General features: G+C 42.8%; 1 protein-coding gene across 14 annotated transcripts in view; it reads right to left on the reverse strand.

The window, feature by feature from the left end:
- The window catches only part of KIAA1217 (KIAA1217 ortholog), an 820,690-nt gene that overhangs the window by 32,443 nt on the left and 766,459 nt on the right, over positions 1 to 21,788 (reverse strand). For 11 of the 14 annotated variants that reach the window (XM_074404924.1, XM_074404916.1, XM_074404923.1 and 8 more), the window contains 4 exons: positions 21,548 to 21,652; positions 20,960 to 21,009; positions 14,707 to 14,873; positions 3,104 to 3,279 (listed from right to left, as the gene is read on the reverse strand). In XM_074404924.1, coding sequence (XP_074261025.1) covers positions 3,104 to 3,279; positions 14,707 to 14,873; positions 20,960 to 21,009; positions 21,548 to 21,652 — 498 coding nt within the window. The remainder of the gene's footprint in view (positions 1 to 3,103; positions 3,280 to 14,706; positions 14,874 to 20,959; positions 21,010 to 21,547; positions 21,653 to 21,788) is intronic. The other 3 variants (XM_010341224.3, XM_010341228.3, XM_010341226.3) reach the window with 1 other exon arrangement.

The raw sequence follows: 21,788 nt of genomic DNA on the forward strand, positions 1-21,788 counted from the left end.
TGTGTAATTAATACTTTGAGAAGCTGCCATCTGACTCAAAGTCAGTCTACCTAGAATTCTGTTGTAATCTCTTCTATACGATATGCATCTTGGATTTCATAACCCTGCACACAGAGACTCTTAAATGTCACAGCTTTATGGAATATACAGAAACGTATATTGATATGACTGTATACAACCATGCCACCTCTATGCAAATGTTTATGATACCTACCTTAGACAAAATATTACAAATAAAATTTGTTAATTCAAACATGTAAAAGAGACATGGGGCTAAAATGAATGCCAGAAATACATTTTTAACATGGTAATCAATAAGACTTTTGAAATATCAACTACACTCCACAGAATGTCAAATAGTCACAGATAACAGTTTATAGTATCCTATTTGTTTAAATTGCTTTTCATCCTAAACACAGTTGGTTGGAATATATTTCCCCTGACTATTAGTAGAAGACCAATTATTATTTTCATGTAGAAATTATCTAGACCCAATTTCTTTTCACAGTTTTATTTTTTGTAGACAGTCTCCCTCTGTCACCTAGGCTGGAGTGCAGTGGCCTGATCTTAGCTCACTGCAACCTCCATCTCCCGGGATCAAGTGATTCTCTTGCCTCAGCTTCCTGAGTAGTTGGGATTATAGGCGCCCACCACCATGCCTGGCCAATTTTTGTATTTTCAGTAGAGATGAGGTTCTGCCATGTTGGCCAGGCTGGTCTCGAACTTCTGACCTCAAGTGATCCACCCACCTCAGCCTCCCACAATGTTGAGATTACAGGCATGAACCACTGTGCCTATAATCTCGGCCCATCTCTTCATAGCTTTAGATCCAAATTTCATCTCTCTGTCTTCTGAGTGGCTCACCAGTAATTCAACCTAACATGCTCCACAAGAAGACTTATATTCTAGTGCCTGGAAGAAGAAGAAGGAGAAGGAGGAGGAGGAAAAGAAGAAGGAGGAGGGAGAGAGGAAGGAGAGAGAGATGTCGCTGTTCTGATATTCCAGAGTTGAAATTTCTGGCTTTCTAAAAATAAGCTCTTTTTAAATATCAATACACAACAGATGTGAATTTTGGGGTACCTGCGATAATTTAGTACATATAATTTGTACAGATCAAATCAGCGTACTTGGGATATCGGTCACCTTAAATATTTGTCTTTTCTTCATGCTGGAAACATTCTAGTTCTTCTCTTCTAGCTATTTCCAGCTGTCTTTTATAATCTGCTCTCTTGCCATTCAGATCTATCTATCCCATCAGTTTACCTACTTTATATCTTATAGAAGGAAAATTTACACTACTATGATTAAAAGGGTAATGCACATAGATATGTTTAACCTTTTTTAAGGAAGGGTTTTGCTCTGTGACCCAGGCTGAGGTGCAGTGTTGCAATCATGCAGCCTTCACCTGTCAGGCTGAAGCCATCCCCCTACCTCAGCCTCCCAAGTAGCTGGGACCACAGGTGTGTGCCACCATGCCTGGCTAGGGTTTATTTTTATTTTTAATTTTTATTTTGTAGACATGAGGTCTCCCTATGTTTCTATGTTGCCCAGGCTGGTCTTGAATTCCTGGGTTCAAGCAATCTTCCCACCGCAGCCTCTCGAAGTACTGGGGTTATAGGCATGAGCCACTGTACCTAGCCAAAAGGATATATATATTTCAAAAGGTGTTTTAAAGAAGATTACTGGCACACATCACCATGGCCAGCTAAGCTTTTTGTATTTTTAAAAGAGACAGGGTTTTGCCATGTTGGCCAGGCTAGTCTCAAACTCCTGACCTCAGGTGATCCGCCCACCTCGGCCTTCCAAAGTGCTGGGATTACAGGTGTGAGCCACTGGTGCCCGGCCAGGATATGTATTTTAAAGAAGTTTTAAGGAAGAATCTGGAGACCTAGTTTTAGATAATTGGGCTGTCACGAAAATACTTCAGACAAATAACAGCCTTACCCACTCATGGTGGGTGATTAGCTCTGTCTATACACGAGTAAACTAAGTCAAATTTTGGAAGCTATTTTGAGATGTGGATGAACAGCGGCCTAATTTAATTTATTCGGAAAAGAATAACTCAAATTGATGTTTTTTCCCTCTAGACTGCTGAGAGGGACACTCTAATTTTAATCAAACACACTGAGTTGGCATCCAGGACGATACGAGCCACAGCTCCAACAGGAGAGAGGTGATAGAACACATCATGGAAGCCTCTGCTCATTATGGCCATGAGAAGAGTTCACAAACCACTCCCTTATAATCCCAATCTGAGAGATTTAAGTTTTCCAAGAAACAAGAGAATTATCAACACTGGAGAAAGCCCTCAAAATTGCTATTCATTATACTAAAAGGTGAGAGAGTTCTATGATAAATCTTCATTGCATCACAAAACATACAATTACCATAAAAGATGTGGCTGCCTGGTGATGGGGGAGTAATACAACTCTGCTCATTTCAATAGTGGGACTTGATAGATGCTTTCAATAAGAACCTTAAATAACAGTCATAAGAGCCAAGGAAGCATCTTTCATTCTGGGTCAGATACACTTTACATTTAAATTCTTCTTTTGCGATTTTAACTACAGTTGATTAATAGGAAGATAATTTTAGTGCTGTAATATTTTGGCCATTACTTTTAATTTATTGAGATAAAATATAGGCTTCCCATTTTTCACTGGGTGTTGCCATTTGCTCCTTTTAATTTTGTGTGTTGCTGAGCCCTGGAGGAGAGTATAAAGCTGCAACTCCCTCTCCTTCTATTTTTTTAAGAGACAGGCTCTCACTTTGTTACCTAGACTGGTCTCAAACTCCTGGACTCACGCAATCCTCCCGCCTCAGCCTCCCGAGTAACTGGGACTACAGGTGTAAATGACCATGACCAGCAATGCTGCAACGTTTAAAGAAACTCAGTCACCTGAGGACCCCTGAACTTCCTGGGCCTCCATGGACAAGTGCTGAAGTGTCCACGTGTACCAGCATCAACAGAACTCTGACTTTATACACAGTAGGTGCTTAATAATGAGAGGGCAAGACCACCAACAGGGACCACCTCCTTCTCAGCAAGGATAGTTTTCCTTTGCAGGTGAAACACCTCAATATGCAAGTGGCTGGCACTCACCGCAATTTCTTGACGATCTTCTCTTCCTCGTGAAGATATTTCTGTCTCTCTTGCTCCACGAGAACGCGCTGTCGCTGCACGGGATCCTCCAGTCTCTTCATCGTTTCCATGACTTTGCCACTGATTTCCAGCTCAGCCTTCTTCATCATCGCCCTCAGCAGCTCCTGGTTCTGCAGCTGTGAACAGAAAAAAATCAACATCAGTGGGCTCTGCCTGCCTGACACAGAGGTGGCTGAATGCCTTGAAGTCTTCAGAGCGCTTTGGGTAGACAGTCCTGCAGCCGAATCTTTACTTATTTCAATGAGAAAGGAAAGGGAGCAAAGATTGTACATAATATTGCTTCTTCAGCAACATCTGAGTTTTAGCAGCCAACTGACAGCCAGACTTTGCCTGCAAGACAAAGGATCCTTTTTCTACTCTGGTCAATGCATCATGGACAACGGGTATAAGCTCTCATTGACATATCTTTACAGGGAGCAGCACAGGGCACCTGCTTTGGACCCCAGACGACTTTGGGTCAAATCCCGTACTCTCTCCCTGGCCCACTGTGAGACTTTGGGCCCATTATATAGACTCCCTTGGTCTTCGTTTTCTTATTTCTAAGGATGGGGAATCTACTTTCCTTGGCCATTCTTGAGGGTTACATGAAATATCACTTAGTATAGAATGGGAACTCAACACGTGGTGATTTGGCTATGAAATACATCAGTATCAGTTCATAGAGGGTCCATGTCCTTCTCATTCATATGGTTTCATGTACCAAGTACCACGAAATCACAGACCCTTAAAACACAGGACTTTGATGTTGGCAATGATAATGATTCTATGAGCCCAGGCCTCTTGGCAATTCATGAATTTCTCTAGATTGGCGGTAGGCTACCTGTATAGAGAAGCTTGCAATTTCCGTACCGTTTCCAGAACATTCTTGTTTCTCATCCCAGAGAATATAGGACGTGGGAGCTTTATTCAGTCTTCACAGGAGTCTAGTCGAATACTTGAGTCCCTGGAGCTGGACAGTTTTCTAACAGCAAATCCATCAAGTGAATTCACTCAATCAGCCTTCATAACACTAATTATATTATAACTAGTGTATTATCCCTAAAGTTCCCTTGAAATACCATTTAACAAATGTCAGTGGTTTCCTTTGTTTTCTGGCTTCATGGACTGGTTTACAACAAACATAAATCATCTCATGGGAGTGATGATGTCTTTGTCAACTGTCCATTATCCATGTAAATTGAGGGGAAATGCAATCTGACCATGTCACTACCTGCTTAAAACCACATCATGCCTTCTGTTTTCCCTGAATGAAGATAAAACATTTCAACACAGGCCACAAGCAGAACCACCATTAAGTCCTAACATGAGCACTGCATGGTGATGGACTGGCCTGCGGGGAGAGACTGCCTGGGTTCCATTTCCAGTTTCACCACTTAATAAATGTGTGACCATGGGCATGTCTATATAAAAACCTCTGTGTCTCTCCAAAAAAGGGGTAGTAATATCTCACAGCTCGTAGGTTGGTCATGGAGACTCAGTGAGACAATAACATCAAGTGTCTGGCACCAATCTAGACCTCAGTATATACCAGCCATTGCGATCAGGCAGCATGAACTAGCGGGTGGAGCCCGCGATTTTGTCTGGAAGGAAACCACATAGAAATGTGCCACCTTTGGTTACTTCCTCTGCAGGACTTAGTATCATGCTCTCACGCCACTTTGCTAATGTCTTTTTATTGTAGTCTTAAAAACCGCAGTCACTATTTCGCTACAAGGTACCATTTTTTTTTTTTTTTTTTTTTTTTTTTGAGAAGGAGTTTCGCTCTTGTTGCCCAGGCTGGAGTGCAATGGCGTGATCTTGGCTCACCGCAAGCTCCGCCTCTTGGGTTCAAGCAATTCTCCCACCTCAGCCTCACATTTACAGGCATGTGCTACCATGCCTGGCTAATTTTGTATTTTTAGTGGAGACGGGGTTTCTCCATGTTGGTCAGGCTGGTCTGGAACTCCCGATCTCAGGTGATCTGCCTGCCTCTGCCTTCCAAAATGCTGGGATTACAGGCATGAACCACCGCGCCCGGCCAAAAAGCACCATGTTTTGAGACAGTGCGCAGGGAACAACATCCTCCCAAGTTCTCTCTGGTGACAGCCTATCCTCCACGCCCTGGGCAACCTGATCCCTTCCCTTGTGGCTAATTTCCCTTCCTGCATGTACCTGGCACTCTGCTCCAGCCATACAACACCATTTCAGTTCTTCTTAGGAACCAGGGGACCAGGGACCAAGCTCTCTCTCGTTTTTTTTGAGACAGAGTCTCATTCTGTCACTCAGGCTGGAGTGCAGTGGCGCGATCGCTGCTCACTGCAACCTCCGCCAGACTCCTTTTTGGCAGGTCTTTGTACCTGCTATTCCCACCTCCCAGAATGCTCTTCCCTCCACCTGGTTAATTTCTGCATTCTACAGAGTCTCTGGGACAGTATGTCTGGCATTAGCAGAAAACTCAAAATACAGCTATTGAATGAACGAACTGAATGAATCAGTAACATAGAACAGGCAACAGTGAAGAATTTAAAATTCTTCTCTAAATGGTTGAAATCTGCTGTGACCCATAGGCTCAGATACACGTTAGGGTCAGCTCTCCCCGTGCCTTGTCTTGCTCTTACTGCAGGGATATGTCAAGGGCTACAGGTCAGTACTGTTCACATAGGTCAATTAACCACATGCAGCAGCAGTACATGCTATCAAGATGGTACGCTCAACTTCAGTCCTTGTGTCCAGTCCCACAGAGCTCCTGCCTTTAAAGGGGAGGGGAAATGAGTGATGACAGGTATGTGAAGGAAAATGAGTAGATAATTAAATGGGTCTAAGAGTTACCAATGTCTGGGTCCCAACTGAGAGATTCTCATTTCACTGGTGTGAGGTACTGTCTGGTTGCTAGAAGTTTTTTAAACTCCTCAAATGATTCTGATTGGCCACCAAGGATGATTTCATGGACTAAGAAAAGGACTTTTGGATAGACAGATGATGTCACTATGCCATGGGCTACAGGGCACCTAACCCTCCCGCCCAAATCCTAAAACAAGCTTACATAAAGCTGGGATCTGATTAGATAGTGGAGATTAACAATGGATATCATGCTAGAAATCATTGCTGGAATATTTAAAATGCATAAAATTGAAAGGTGGGAAAAGTGATGCTCTGAGAAGTCAAAGGACATGCTCAGGGTCTGCTTCGCAATTTAAGGGCACAGTTAGGATTCGAACCAGGTCTTCTGAATTCAACTCATCAATTGTCACACCACCCCAGGTTGTTCTTCTATCAACGCTGGGAGCATGCCATTTTGTTCACAGCTATAAGCACAGTTTCTGGCACATGGTAGGTACCCAACATATACAGTTGACACTGAACAACACAGGTTAGAACTGCATGCATGGGCCCACTTCTATGTAGATTTCCTCCCTCTTCTGCCACCACTGAGACAGCAAGACCAACCTCTTCTCTTTCTCAATCTATTCAGTGAGAAGATGATGAGGATGAAGAAAGACCTTTATGATGATCCACTTCCACTTAATGAATAGTAAATATATTTTCCCTTCTTTATGATTTTTTAATAACATGTTCTTCAATTTACTTTACTGTTGCAATACAGTGTATATCTGACATAGCACACATGTGAAAAAAATAAATACAGTATAAAATATATACAACATACAAAATATTGTTAATCAACTGTTTATATTATTGGTAAGGCTTCCACTCAACAGTAGGCTATTAGTAGCTAAGTTTTGGGGAACCAAAAGTTACGAATTTTTGACTGTATGAGGGATCAGCTGTATTTGCTGACTGCAATGTTGTTCAAGGGGCATTGTATTTGCTCTACGAATAAATTGAAATATAACATTTCTTAGAAGGAAAAGAACATATTGGAAGAATACAACGGGGCATAATATTTAAGTGCAACTAGACTTATTCCGCTAGAAGAGAGGGAGAGGGAAAGGCTCTGTTTCAATTCTACGCTTTCTTAGCCTCCTCTCTAGAAAGAGGGGCTTTACAGGATCCTGCTGAGGGTACTTCCCTCTTCCACTAAAGAGGGAAGCAGTCAGAGCTCACCGGCTGGCACGTGAGCAGTGAGGAGTGAGTCATGAATGAGCGAGGTTCTCCGTCCACTTTCCCAGCTCCTCCACCCTCCCTGCCTGCTGTTCCTGCCACTGTCTCCAGGCTGCAGGACAGTTCCTGCTTATCTGAGCACAGTGTAAAAAAAAGTGCTAAAGATAGGATGTGGATCAACATCTTTCTCGAAATGCTTGGAGCAAATTAGTTATTGGAAGCTCAAATTATTAAGTTGTTTTTTGCTTAAGAGGCGATATCTGCATTTGATAGTTAAAATCAGCTGTCTTGAGGCACAGTTTACAAACAATAAAACATATTCACCTTAAATGCAGAGCTCAATGAGTTTTCACAAATGTATGCACTGACGTAACCACTGTCAAAAAAACAGTTAAATATTTTATCACCCTAAAAAATTCCTTTGAGACCTTTTGCAATCAATCCCTACCCCTCAGCCCAAAGAAACCACCTGTCTGCTGTCATTATAGATGAGCTGTGTTCGAGAACGTTATAAAAATGGAGTTAAACAATATGTGCTCCTTTGTGTCCAGCTTCTTTTGTTCAGAATACTGTTTTCTGATATCCAGCCCTGTTGCTAAGTTTTCCAGTGATTCATCCTTTTTATTGCCAAGTGGTATTTCATTGTACAAATGGATATGCCAAAATTTTCCTATTTGTGTACATTGACTTGATTCTTGTGATCTTGCTCAAGTCACTTATTTCTAGTAGCATGTTTTGCAGATTCCATTTAATGTTACACATATACAATCATGTCATTTGTGAGTAAAGCCAACTAGATATTTTACTTTTCCATTTGCATGTCTCTGTTTCTGAGCTTGCTGGGATCTTCAGTAGTGTTAAACAGACAAGAGAGTAGGTTTCTTGGCCTTGTTCCTGCTTGTATAGGGAGTGTGTTTAGTGTTTCACCATTAACTATGTTTTCTGTAGGTCATTCACAAACGCCGTTTATCGGGTAAGGAAGATTCCTTCTACTTCTAGAGTGCTGTTTTTATCACTGATGTTTAATTTTGTCACGTTTTTTTCTGCATTTACTGAAATGATATGATTTCTTTTCTGTTCACAAGGTCAAATACATTGATTTTTTTCGTATTAAAACAATCTTGCATTCCTGGAATAAAACCCCAGGAAAACGTATTATCCTTTTAATATATTGCTGGATTCAGTTACTAATGTTTTGTTAAGGATTTGTTACATGTATTTTCATGAGGGATATTGGTTTGTGGTTTTCTTTTCTTATAATATCTTTGTCTGGTTTTGCTCTTAGGCTAATGCTGGCTTCATAAAATAAGTTAGGAAATACTCTCTGTTTTCTAAAAGAGTTTCTTCCTTTCGATACTTTAAAAATGTCATTTCGTTGTCTTCTGAATTGCCTTTTATTTCTGATGAGAAGTTGGAATTAATTCTTTATTATTATTCCCTGTATGTAGGGGTTTCTCTCCAACCCCAGCTGCTTTGAAAATTTTTCCAGTTATCCCCAGTTTTCAGCAATTTGATTACCATGTGCTTTGGCATAGTTTCCATTGTGCTTCCCATTCTAGGGGTTCATTGAGCTTTTTTGGTCTGTGAATTTACAGCTCTCATCAATTTAGAAAAACTTCTGTCATTATCTTTTTGAATATATTTCTCTTTCTACTTGATCTTTTATTAACACTGTCTCACTGGTCACTACATTTTATTCATTTGCTTTAGTTTCTTGTACTTCAATTTGGACAGTTTCATGGCTTTTTTCAGGTTGACTGACATTTTGTTTGGGCAGTGATTAATCTTCTGTTAAGCACATTCAGATACTTCTTTACAGCTCTTGAAAGCTCCACTTGGATATTTTTTATATCTTCCATTTCTTGCCTCATTATGTTTACGTTTTCCTTTTAATCCTTGACAATAATTATAATAGCTGTTTTGAAGTCCTTGCTACTGATTTCATTATCGCTGCCATTTCCGGTTGGTTTCTCTTGAGAAATTTTTCTTAAGGTTATAGATCACAGTTTTCAGCATCATCACGTCTAGTAATTTTTGAGCGGATGTTGGGCATGGAGCTTTGAATTTTGTTGTTTTCCTTTGCAGATTTTGGCTTTTCCCTGGCAGATAGTCCAGTTACTCATGGATCAACTTCGTCCTTTAAAGGCTTATTTATAAGCTCTTAGGTTGAATCTAGAGTAGTCTCTACTCTGGGGCTAATTTAGTCCTAAGACTGAGGCATAGTCTTTTTCCCATCTCTACTAAATGCCCAGGTACTCAACAAGGTCTCTTTACTTTTCCTTTTCAAAACCTGCACATCTCCCAGGCCTGTGTGAACTTCAGAAACTTTCTGACTTACAGCCCCCCTCACTTGCTTTTGCCTGGCTTAGTGGTTGCTTTCGTACTGTACATGCTTGGCTTAAGATTCAATAACAGACCCATTTGGTGATGTAGTTCTTTCTCTGCAGAGCTTTCTTGCATTTGGTACTCCGGTCCACCAATTCCAGCTGCGTCAGCTCTCTAAACTTTGGTCTTATCTCCTCAACTCACTGTCGGTGCCATGCTTGGGTTTTTCCTTCCCGTACCAAGATCTGAAAAGTGCCTCTAGGCAGAAAACTGGATCAATTGTAGATTTGTTTCCATTCTTCTAAGGATCATGGTCTTGTGTTATCTAATTTCTGAAGATACTTGTTTCATACATTTGCTTATTTTTCAGTTTTCTAGTTGTCAACAGTAGGAGAGCAAGTAGAGTTGTAGTTATTCCTCATAGCTGGAAACATAATTTATCGAAAATGCCTTGACATTTTTAAAAGCACTCTTAGACAGAAATAATGCTGTTTGTCATTAAAATTTTAATTGGACCAAATAAGTTATCCAAATCACTTCATGGAGAAGCTAGAAAATATCCTAAACCTGATTCTACCCACATGAAAACAGACCTATGTCTCACATACTCAATTTTGATTTCTTAGGTAAAATCTAAGACTATCAGTCTTGTCAACAATGACTAACGTAATTGGACCGATTTTGCTGTGTAGCAGTGACATGGAGCAGTGGTTATAGCACAAATCAGGAAGTTTCAGGAGGAAAGCCAGACCTCAGAATGACTCCTGATCCTACCTGGATGCATTCCTTAAGGCTTCAGGGAAAAAGACAAGGGATGCCTGGTCACAGCTATATAACCCATGTTATTGGGGTCCTGTCTCCCCACATTAGACAGCCTCTTGTTGTCTGAAGATCTGACTGGAGCTTGGTACATTGTAAGCAGCCTAAATGTCAAGCCCTGTACTAGTTCTGTTTATTATTTCTGCTTGGCAGGGGAAACGGGTCTGTTGCACATGGGAGACTCCAACGTGCTTTTCTCAGGGACACGCATTCCCATGACCATTGCTATGTATGTCAGAAGATAAATGAGACTCTGGAACATTTCCACGAGGCACTATCTTATAAAAAGACACATTAAGGAAACTGTGTTGAATTTTATCATTTTAAATACAAGGGCTCTAGGCACTGCTATGTTTATTTTTTTATGTTGATATTTTACCTCCTCCTTCTCCTGGGAAGAGACTGTAAATCCTCAGGAGTCTTAAAATTTTAACACTAAGTTCAGAACAATCCAATTTTTTTATTTATCAGGAAGAAGAATAAAGAGATTGGGTCCTAGGAAAAAATTGTGGGGATTAAAGAAGTAGGAGGTCTCCATCCTCTCTTTAGGCCAAATCTTATCCGGCCTCCACAGAACCCGTACCATCTCTTCCAGAAGCTTTTCTCTCTTCTCTGCCACCCAAAGGCACGGGCAGAAGTGCAGCCACTTCTGTAGACACAGAATGACTTTGGTAAAATCCAAGTACTGTGGCATTTTGAGAAAAAGATGTTCATTATTTAGAAAAAGTGGGCTTCCCCCATCCCCCCTAAAAAAAATCACGCCAGGAAAGGTAACAGGCAAACATAATCATCATTGGAGGAAAACATCTGTTAGGTACAAAACCTTGACAAAACTCTTTCCCATTGTTGCTAGCTAATAACAGACCCAACTGTGATTTGAGAATAGGAATATCACAGTATAAAGGTTCCATATAGCTCTTGTACAAATTGTAGCTAGCAGAGAACATATCAGATTAGCCACTGGGAATGAGGTGTATTGTTTGAAGTCGGGGCTTTATGTCATTTGCAATGCTTGGCTATCTCAACATTTCCAGGAGGTGTCTTCATGGACTAAGCATTCATATTACCCAAGAGCAGTCATTTTTGCCCTGGAATGTTCTAGAGTCACCAGTGTCTAGCCTCCAGTCCATGCCGGTGAAGTCAGATCCTGGTAGTGAGCCTGGGCCTGGGTATTTTTGTTAAGGGTTTCAGGTTATTCTAATGCGTAGCCAGGATTGAGAGCCACTCTTGGACTGATAACTCTTGTGAAATTGGAGAGCAGAAGATAACTCGAACAGGCTTTTAGTGGTTTCCTTGATCTTCTGCTTAGATTCCCTTTGTCCCATTGAAATCTACCCATCCCACTGTGTCTGCAACAAATTTCTATTCCTGAGAATAATCCATCAATTTTGAAAATGAAATGCTCAAATAGGATATGCTCTACAGTCTAGGATTTTCCAATGATTTAATTATCTAATTACTGGAGCTGGCTGCCAAGCACAAATGGTTTTATTCAGTTTCACTATTTTATAACACAGTTCAAAGAACATTTGAATTTCTAATTCAATTTTTGTTCTTTTGAGACTAGTCTGGTGTTTCGCATATCTCTAATGATAGCTCCATTATTGGACTTATAACCGCTCTGGGGTTGCAGTTCATTTTTGGTATATAATAATGCATATGTTGAAGGAGAATTGATGCCGAGATAGCTTAATTATTCTAAACTGTTTTTGTCTTAAATAGACTCCCCTGACTGAGAAGATAGAAATATGAGGGGGAGGAAAGCTGAATGGGATCTTTACAAAGACAGAGGCAGAAACAATAAGAGCCAGGTTAGGAAACACCGTGCTGTATTTTTCCCTGCGAATCTGCACTTTAGAACTACACAGCCTCCTAGGCTCAAAAGCACATTTGCTCGCTGTTCCTTATTCCCAGAAAGCCAGAAAAGCTGAGTAGTTCTGGAACAATAAAGAAACTTGTGTGGTTAACACAGCATTCCTAGACCTTGACCGAAGACCTTCTTTGTTTCAGAAAACCACTCTTTTTCACAAAGCTGCATAGTTTCAAGGGTTGCAAGGACAGACACGTTGTGGGAGATCCTTCCCAGCCGGCTAGAGGACTAAACTACGCCAGCCACTGACGGGGTAACGCTACAGCTCTAAACATCATGGCCTTGGCATGAGAGTCACCTCTAATGCCTGTGAAATTCCCAGGGGAAGTGGCATTTATGCTAAAGCAATTCCATCCCCGTCCCCAAGCCAACAAATGCTCACTTTTGAGAGCAGTTAGCTACTTCCATACAAATGATATGTATGTTTTTCTTACAGGGGTGCAATGAGGAGTTGACAATTTCCAAATGGCCAGCAGATGGTGCCAAAAGGCAGGAGCAGTGGGAGGAGGGGGCTTAACCTCCAGGAGTCCCCAGCTAAGAAGGAACATGGGAGCGACAGGCCCCCTCTGAACTGCATCTGTGTCCTTTGGCCTGGAGTGTACTCAATAATTGGTTTTTAATAACTTTCCAACATTTTAAAATAGCAGAATTCATATAAAACCTGTATCTGCAAATTCACTTGAAATGCTGACACCTCTAGAAACAATAGAGACTAATTCTATCAAGTTAAGAGCCAGTTGGAACTGAGTGGCAACTATCCTTTAAAGGGGCCAATTTACTATGGTCTCTCCTCCGCTTCGCTTGCTGTTACTGCCTGGACACTGAAGACATGTGACTCTGTCACCCCCTGCCACAACCCAGCCCAACCTGTACCCTTCACTTCATTGCATTGTGTCTTTAAAATTGCAAAGCCAGGAAAAGCGAATGCAAAGGACGGGTCCATCACGGATGATGCAATTCGAGAGGAGATTCAAATGAATTTGCATTGGATGTCCAACGTGTCTGGGATGTTGCCTAAGAGACAGAGTAGCCCTTGGAGATCTGAGCACTCGCTATTCTAGCAACACTCAAAATCCATGCTGGGGCCTCGGGTCTCTCAAACCAGCTGCCTTTCTGTGTGTTCTCTGGTAGGCAGAGGGCAAGGGGAAATTGTTTTCTTAGCCTTCATTAGGTGGTTAAACAACAGGGGGCTGGTGTTATCGCCCTGCTGAGGAACTTTGACTGGAAGCCTTTTTCCTATTAGAGGAAAGGGCTCAGGAGGTTGCATCCCGTGGCTGCTCCAAGATTCTGGATATATTTTTCTTCCTCTTTTCTCTTCTCTCTGCTCCTCTTCCTTTTTCTTCTTCTTCTTCTTCTTTTTTTTTTTTTTTTTTTTTGACATAGTCTCAGTCTATTTCCCAGGCTGGAGTGCAGCAGTGCTATCTCGGCTCACTGCAACCTCCGCCTCCTATGTTCAAGTGATTCTGGTGTCTCAGCCTTCTCAGTAGCTGGGACTACAGGTGCACACTACCATGCCTGGCTAATTTTTGTATTTTTAGTACAAATGGGGTTTCACCATGTTGACCAGGCTGGTCTCAAAGTCCTGACCTCAAATGATCCACCTGCCTCGGCCTCCCAAAGTGCTGAGATTACAGGCGTGAGCCACAGCACCTGGCCCTATCTTCTAGCAATATTTGGATTATGAGCTTCTAGAAGTCAGGGAGGACGCCTGCATAGAGCCCCGGCCAGTGCCATATCCTCCATGCCCAACCTACCATCCAGGGCAGGGAGGTGGGAAGAGGTGCACAGAGCAAATGAGTGGTCTCACGCAGGGATGCCCACCTCTACCTCCTTATTATCCAGGACCAGGAGACAGCTTACATTGCTTTGGCAGATGTATGGGATTTATCGACCAAGATTCGTGACCTGAAGGGTCATTTACACTGATTCCCATAGAGTTCATATATTCCTTAACAATGGAACAGAGCAAGGAAAGGATGGCCACAGTATCCGAATGAAATGCAGATGTTTCTCTTAACAAATCACCACGGTGGCTTTTTTTTCCTTATGAATTCATCTTCTATTCTAAACTCATAGTTCTAAATACATCACAGATCCTTGCAAAAAAAAAAAAGAAAAGAAAAGAAAAGGCTTGGCTGACTATCCACCTTTGTGGCTGTTCAGTGTGGAGGAGGCTGGAGCCCACAAGCTGTCAGAAGGCAGCCTTCGCTGGCTGTCGGTGCGCTCCCCGGGGCCCCTCTCCTTTCGGCTCTTCTCCAAAAGGAGATGCCCAAGAGTCTCTTCCTGCGTAATAGCACGCCCAGCTTCAAGAAGTGGTTACGGATTGACTGTAGTTGCAGCAGAAGGCTCTAGACCTGGACTGTGTGTGTGAGAGGAAGCTATGCTCTTACAGTTCTACATTTTCTAGGTCTTCGTGGAGCCCCTAGGAAAAGGAAGGTAGGAAGAGCCCAGGGCAACCGAGACAGAGGCCGCCATGCATGAGGAATACCTGGAGCTGCCGCATCTGCTGGAGCTGGAGCCTGAGTTCCGCCACGCTCCGCCTCATCTCAAGCAGGCTCATGTGGATGGCCGAGGTGCCCACAGGTGGAGGCTGGCTGGGAGGCACCGTGGACTCCAGAGCACTGAGCGTCTTCCCACCAGACACATGGGGAGTTCCTATGAGAAGAGTGCAGCACAGAACTCAGAGGCCGCAAAGGAAAGTCTAAGCTATACGTCCCATCCCAATACAGATAGCTGGTGACTCTAAAAAGGCCCATTTCTCTCATTACAAAAAGTATGCATATATATATATATATATATATATATATATATATATATATAACCAATCATGTAGTGTTACAGTCTGCAGTGTACAAAAATCACATTCCAGAAGTTTAGGAAGAAAGTGCCATAGGAAGGCAGGCCGCAGAGCTGCCTATGCTCCTATCTATCTATCGATGGATTGATCTATCAATTGATCAATCTCGTTTATGGTTTTTTAAAATCTTTTTTATTTTCTTAACCTCTGGAAGAAGAGCTTGTTTAAACACACAGCTGTGCACAGAGAAAAGCTGAGAAGTGTATAAAACGAAAGTGTTAAAAGTATCTCCTCCTGTGGTATCCCAATATAAGGGTTTATTTTAAACTATTTTTTATTTATTTACTTATTTATTTATTTTTTTTGAGAATAAGGTTTCACTGTATTACCCAGGCAGGTCTCGAACTCCTGGGCTCAAGATATCCACCTGCCTCTGCCTCCCTAAGAGCTAGGATTATAGGCGTGAGCCACTGCACTCGGCCACTTTTTTGGATTTTTAAAATCTGCATATTGAATATCTGCAATATTATAATAGAAGAAAATAATTTTAAAATTCTGAGACCTAATATAGAGTGCTTTGTGACTATTTCCTGCGTGGCAAACGTAACCTAAGGACATGCAACTTATTTCTGGGCAGAGATTCGGCCAATCACAAAGGGGAAACTAGCAAGAACTGGGTACTGTCCCGAATTCCTTCAGATTTCCAAAATCCAAAGAAGGAGGGCGTCCGCACACAACTCCTTTGGTAAGAAAAAAAAGGTTCTAGACAGGAGAATGCGATTCTAGGGAGCAGGTTCCCAGAGGAAAGCCTGGATGTATGTTACTAATAAACTCTCCCACCCCAGTTCCCTTTCCTGTAAATAGTCAAGTGGAAGCTTTGTCACAGGCCAAGCTGGCCTTGCAGGACAGAGCACTGCTGGCCACTTGCAGACCCTGGAGTGGTTAGAGCGCAGTGCTTGCCTGTTTTTCTATCCTGCCTCAGCCATTTCAGGAACTTTTCCCTTGCCAGCACACACAACTCAGCCAGGTCTCAGTGGAGCTCAGAGGGGTGTGCTCATGAGCCGGGGAGTTCCCTGCAACTGTCCTCGTTCTTGCGTGGCCTTGGCAACACTGATGCTGCTGGTGCCGCGCGCTCTTCGTCCTTGAGTGACCATCCGAACAGGGCCAGCCTCTAGCCCCTCTCATGGTCCCATTGGGGAGGCAGCAGAGCAGCAGGCCAGAGGCATTTTAAAGGGCTGACAATGGAGCTCCAGGAGACTGACTGCAAGCTTTCTGTTTTCTTTCCTTCCTTCCTTCCCTTTCACTCCATCCCTTCTTCCCTTCCCTCCCCTCCCTTTCTTTCGATGGAGTCTCATTCTTTCTCTCCTAGGCTGGAGTGCAGTGGTACTATCTTGGCCACAGATTCTCCTGTCTCAGCCTCCCTAGTAGCTGGGACTACAGGTGTGCACCACCACACCCAGCTAATTTTGTATTTGTAGTAGAGACGGGGTTTCACCACGTTGGCCAGGCTGGTCTCGAACTCCTGACCTCAGGTGATCCTCCCACCTTGGCCTCCCAAAGTGCTGGGATTATAGGCGTGAGCCACAGTCCCTGGCCATGTTATGTTTCTAAGCATAAATGGTCACTGATATCATCACCAGTCATGGCTCTGACCAACTTTTGGCAGTTCCTCCACCCCTCAAATCAAAATCATTCTCAAAAGAGCAAGGTTTGCCATCTCTGCCATTGTTCAAAAGGATTTTCTCCAACTGTGAAAGTACCAAGCGAAACATGCAAAACAAGTCTGGTAACATTTCCAGTGACAGCTGCATGTTAGAATTAACAGTGCCTTCCAATGTCAGTGACTCTCACCACACTCCGTGGGAAGTTTCCTTACAGAATCAGTCAAATTACTTTATCATCACTCCCTATACAGAGAGGCATAGGCACATGTGGGTGTGTGTGCAAACACGTGTGCATGCACACGCACAACATGCCACATCGTTTCTGATAACAAGGTATTTCTCCAACAAAGATGACAATGTGCTACCTTCTGTTTGCTCCTAAGAACTATTCTGCTGATTCCTCCGCCAAAGGAAGTCACGCATTCTTACTTTACCTCCTTCTCCTGAGAGCACCAATGTCCCTCCTTCCCCTCAGTCTTTTATTCCATGGAGGGAAGGCTGAAGACTGGGTACCAGTTGTTTTTGAATTCTGATAACTGGTTTGAGAAAATATCTTTCACAACCCAATTTTAATTTTTTTTTTTTTTTTTTTTGAGACACAGTTTCACTCTGTCATTCAGGCTTGAGTGCAGTGGTGCAATCCTCTGAGCCTCAATCTCCCTGGGTTCTGGTGATCCTCCTAGCTCAGCCTCCCAAAGCTGGGACTATGGGCACGTGCCACCATGCCTGGCTAATTTTTTTGTAGAGACAGGGTTTTGCCATGTTTCCCAGGCTAGCCTTGAACTCGTGGCCTCAAGCGATCCTCCTGCCTCGGCCTCCCAAAGTTCTGGGATTACAGGCATAGGCCACCATGTCCAGCCGACAACCAAATTGGCTTATGGAATCTACACTCATTTAAACAATATCTTCACATGCACATCCTCTTAATCCACTATATTTAGTTCAGGTGATAGCTCCATCATTCCCTGAAATGACTCTTTATGTTCATTTCAGCGATCTTCTAGTTGTCAGCCGTGTGGACTCTCTCCTGGGCTGACATGACTTTTCTTCAATGTGAAACTGAGCTTTGTCAGCCACTTCTTTTCTTTTCAGTCACTTTGAAACTTTCCATCATCTTCTTCCTTCTCTGCTGCTCCGTCTTGGTCACTCCTTTCTAACTCCTTCCTCTGCTAACCTTTTAAGCCCTGCTGTGTTGTGTCCCTGGGTCTGCTTCTCTTCTTGGTGGACATGGGGAGGTCACTTCTGCTACCACCACCTGCCAAAATCTCCCACATCCTCTTCTTCAGCACACAATTATCTTCAGATCCACATGCCAGTGCCTTCACCTCACTACTGAACTTCTCCGTCAGCAAGTCAAATTCATTACTTCTGCTTGTCTTCCCCAAAAAACCTTTCTGTCTCTATGGGCCTAATTTTATTTTATATATATATATATATATATATATATATATATATATATATATATATATTATTTCAACAGCTTTTGAGGTACAAGTAGTTTTTGGTTACATGGATGAATTGTAGAGTGGTGAAGTCTGAGATCTTACTGCACCCATCACCCGAGTAGTGTACCTTGTACCCCATTTGTAGTTTTCTATCCCTCACCCCCTCCTGCCCTGCCTGCTTCTGAGTCTCCAATGTGCATTATAATATGGGCCTAATTTTAGCCAATGACATCAGCATCTACTCAAGTATCAGCCAGTCAGGCTGTCTTTGTTTTGTTTTGTTTTGTTTTTTTGAGACAAAGTCTTGCTCTGTCACTCAGGCTGGAGTGCAGTAATCTCGGCTCACTGCAGCCTTGAATTCTCACGCTCAAGCAATCCTCCCACCTCAGCCTTCCAAGTACGTGGACCTACAAACATGGATCACCACGCCCATTTTTTGTAGAGACGGGGTCTTGCAATGTTGTCAGGGCTGGTCTCAAACTCCTGGCCTCAAGCAACCCTCCCACCTCAGCCTTCCAAAGTCCTGGGATTATAAGCATGAGCCACCATGCCTGGCCTGGCTGTCACTCTTACTAGCTGCGTAGCTTTGGATAACTAATCTAACCTCCCTGAGTTTCTGTTTCCTTTCAAGTAAAATATAGGTAAAATGTGGGTAATGACATCTTCCTTACAGGGTTTTTTGTGTTAAATGATCTAATGCACAGTATAAAACCCATGGCATGCCTTTGAGATGGGAGGTTTCTTCTGTTCTCTTTCCACAGTAAACTACACATTCCTAAAGTAACCAGAAAGTCTGGGTTTTCCTTTACCCTCGGCCAAATGAGTTCCTTGACTTCTATATAATTCCGTTTACTTGTCTACAGAACAGGGATAATACTTGTCTTGTAGCTTACTTCCTAGGATTCTGGAAGAATTATTATATTTTGTGCACTCTACAAGGCTGCCATGGCAACGAAGCCCCTGTGGACAGTATCTCGTCCTGATACGTTAGAGTAAGAAAGTCCAAGCCTAGAAGAGACGTGGGGACTGAGTCCACGGGCATGTTGCCAGCAGCGCTGCAAATCAGCCCAGCCATTCAGAAGACGAAACCAGCAGCATGTCACTGATGCCACTGAACTGTCCCTTTGAACTCACTGATTCCACTTTGGGAAACGTATCTGAGGAAATGACACTGGCTCCTTTCTCCACATTTCAAAAGAAATTGACAAGATTTTTTAGAACAAAGAAACGAAACAACCTATATGTCTTTAAAGGGACTGGGGCATCTTAACATACAAGAAGCAGTTAAAATGACGGGATTGTGGACTATGATGATGCGTGTCACGTGTATTGGCCTGTGTTCAGTTTACTCCTCTGGGACGTGAGGATAAAAATTGTACCTTTCCCTGGATGCTGGCGGTAAGGGGTTCATGAGTGAATGTGTGAAAAGTACACAGGAAGCAGTCACTACAATTTATTGTTATTCTCTAAAAAGCAAGAAGAAAAAAAAGGGAAAAAAGAGCACATACATATTGATTAGAGCAGTGCGCTCCCCTATGAATCATTTCTAGAAGGGATTCCAGAAGGATGGGAGGTTTTAGTATTTAGTAGTTTCCTTTTTTCTCCCTAAGTTTACAACACATTTTTAAAAAATGAATGAATTAAGTATCTCCAAAACAAACTGGCAATCGCGCTGAAGACAAGTTTAGCAATTTCCGTGAAATAATTCTCTGGCTTCGGCCAAGGTCACTGATTGACTTCTAAGCAAAACAACAAACCCTGTCAGAATCAGGAATGCTGGCAGGGCGGCCCTGTTGGCCGTGTAGCTAAACTGTGCTCAGCCAGAGGAGAACCACGACCAACAGCGCCCTAAACTGAAGTCCCCAATTCCGTCTACTCCACCATGCTGCACAAAACCAGTACACGTGGTTTCCCTAAATTTGGGGTTTCACCCAACTTGCCATATGCTTTCTGTGTAATTTAGTATCTGAATGTGTTCCTGCTAAGGATTTCTATTTCTAACCCGATGGGAGGGAAGACCTCATCTTCTTGCAGAGGCCTGGCTTGAGTCAGCAGGATGAAACTTTCATTGCAAAGACCTGGATACTAGTGAATGCCACTACTAATGGAACTGAGTTCTCTTTTTGGGGAATGCTGGCATTTAAAAAGCAGGCCTGGTCATCCGTCACGAGGTGAACAAGATAAAATAAAAAGCAGGCCGTCGACCAAGCAGTTCTTCTCCCACCTGGACACGGGTCATTCCTTATTGCTACTGTCCCTTCTCACCCAACCCCATGTTGCAGCTGGGCTGATGTCCTTCCCCAGTGTACAACCTTCCGAGGGCTGCACTTTGCACTTAGAACAATTTTAAATTCCCTTGACTGGCCACTCCTTTCCCCTGAGTCCTCTTCACACTTCAGGGCTTAGTTTGTGTCACTTCCTCCAGGGAATGTCCTCAGTATACGCTAGTCCTATTGGTGAAATATTTATCCTGCAATTTTAAACACTCAACACGCATAAATCTACTTGTCCCATTTCCCTCTTCCCCATTGAATTTTAAGTTCTAGGTAGGCCACTGTGTGTCTGCAAGATGCCCATTGTATGGCCATGTCAATGAGCAAATGAGTAAGTGAGTGAATGAATGAAAACTGAAGGGAGAGACAGTGCCCCCTGAAGTAATGAATAAATCTGGAATTTCGGCATTAGCAGGAAAGGTGTAGGCATGCCAGGAATTATCCAGGAATCCTCTGACATCATACCAAGCAAGTGACTTCGGGAAATGTTAAACATTTCTGAGACCAGCCAGGGCTCATCCCAGGCAGCCCACAGGCCTCCTACAGCTCCCAAAACACTTACCTGCACTATCTGTGTGGTTCCTGTTGGCTGTGGTTTTCATCATTTTCTCACTGAATAAAAGAAAAAGAGAGTCAGCTATACAGTTTCCAAAATGCCTTTTTTTTAAAAAAGCCCATTCGGTTCACTATTTGAAGCATTGGCAGTGATGGGATTAAGCAATGAAGGTCTTTTAGCATCAGCATCACAATTGGCCAGGATGGAAAAGGCTTCCCAGGTGTGCACCTGACACTGAGGGTGGAATGCAGCCAGGCTCACTCGTGACTTTTAGATGATGGCGACGTGGACACGCAAGGCTGGTGGTTGCAGGCACTGCATGGTGAGTGGTCCATGAAGCCACATGCACTGGGAAGCCCCTTTACCTTCTTGGGCCAAAGTGTTACCTTCGACCAAGAATTACCAGAAGGAGGAAAAACAAAACAAAACAAAACAAAACAAAACAAAAATAATAATGCCCATGATTCATAGAGATGTGAACATTTTCAGCCTTGAAATGATTACAAGGAAACAGATTTGAATGAATGAATTATCTTAATGATTAAAAGAGAAACAGATTGAATTATTTTTCTCATTGGCTTTCTTCTTTTTTACCTAGATGCATCTTTGCTATAACTTGTAATGGGCCCTTTAAAAAGCGCAGACTGAACAAGGCCAGTTAAACTGGCAATCTGTTTCTCCATGGCTTGCATCCTCTCTCTGTAAGACAAGAGAATTGTTTGTTAAAGCTCTATTGACTTTCAGACCGGTTTGTCCAGGTGAATGAACCACCTGAGGGTTATAAAAGGTGCCATCTAGAAGGCCACGGAAGTTCACCCAACCTGGCTCAGGAACA

The sequence above is a fragment of the Saimiri boliviensis genome, chromosome 8, assembly GCF_048565385.1.
Source record: "Saimiri boliviensis isolate mSaiBol1 chromosome 8, mSaiBol1.pri, whole genome shotgun sequence".
Classification (NCBI taxonomy): domain Eukaryota; kingdom Metazoa; phylum Chordata; class Mammalia; order Primates; family Cebidae; genus Saimiri; species Saimiri boliviensis.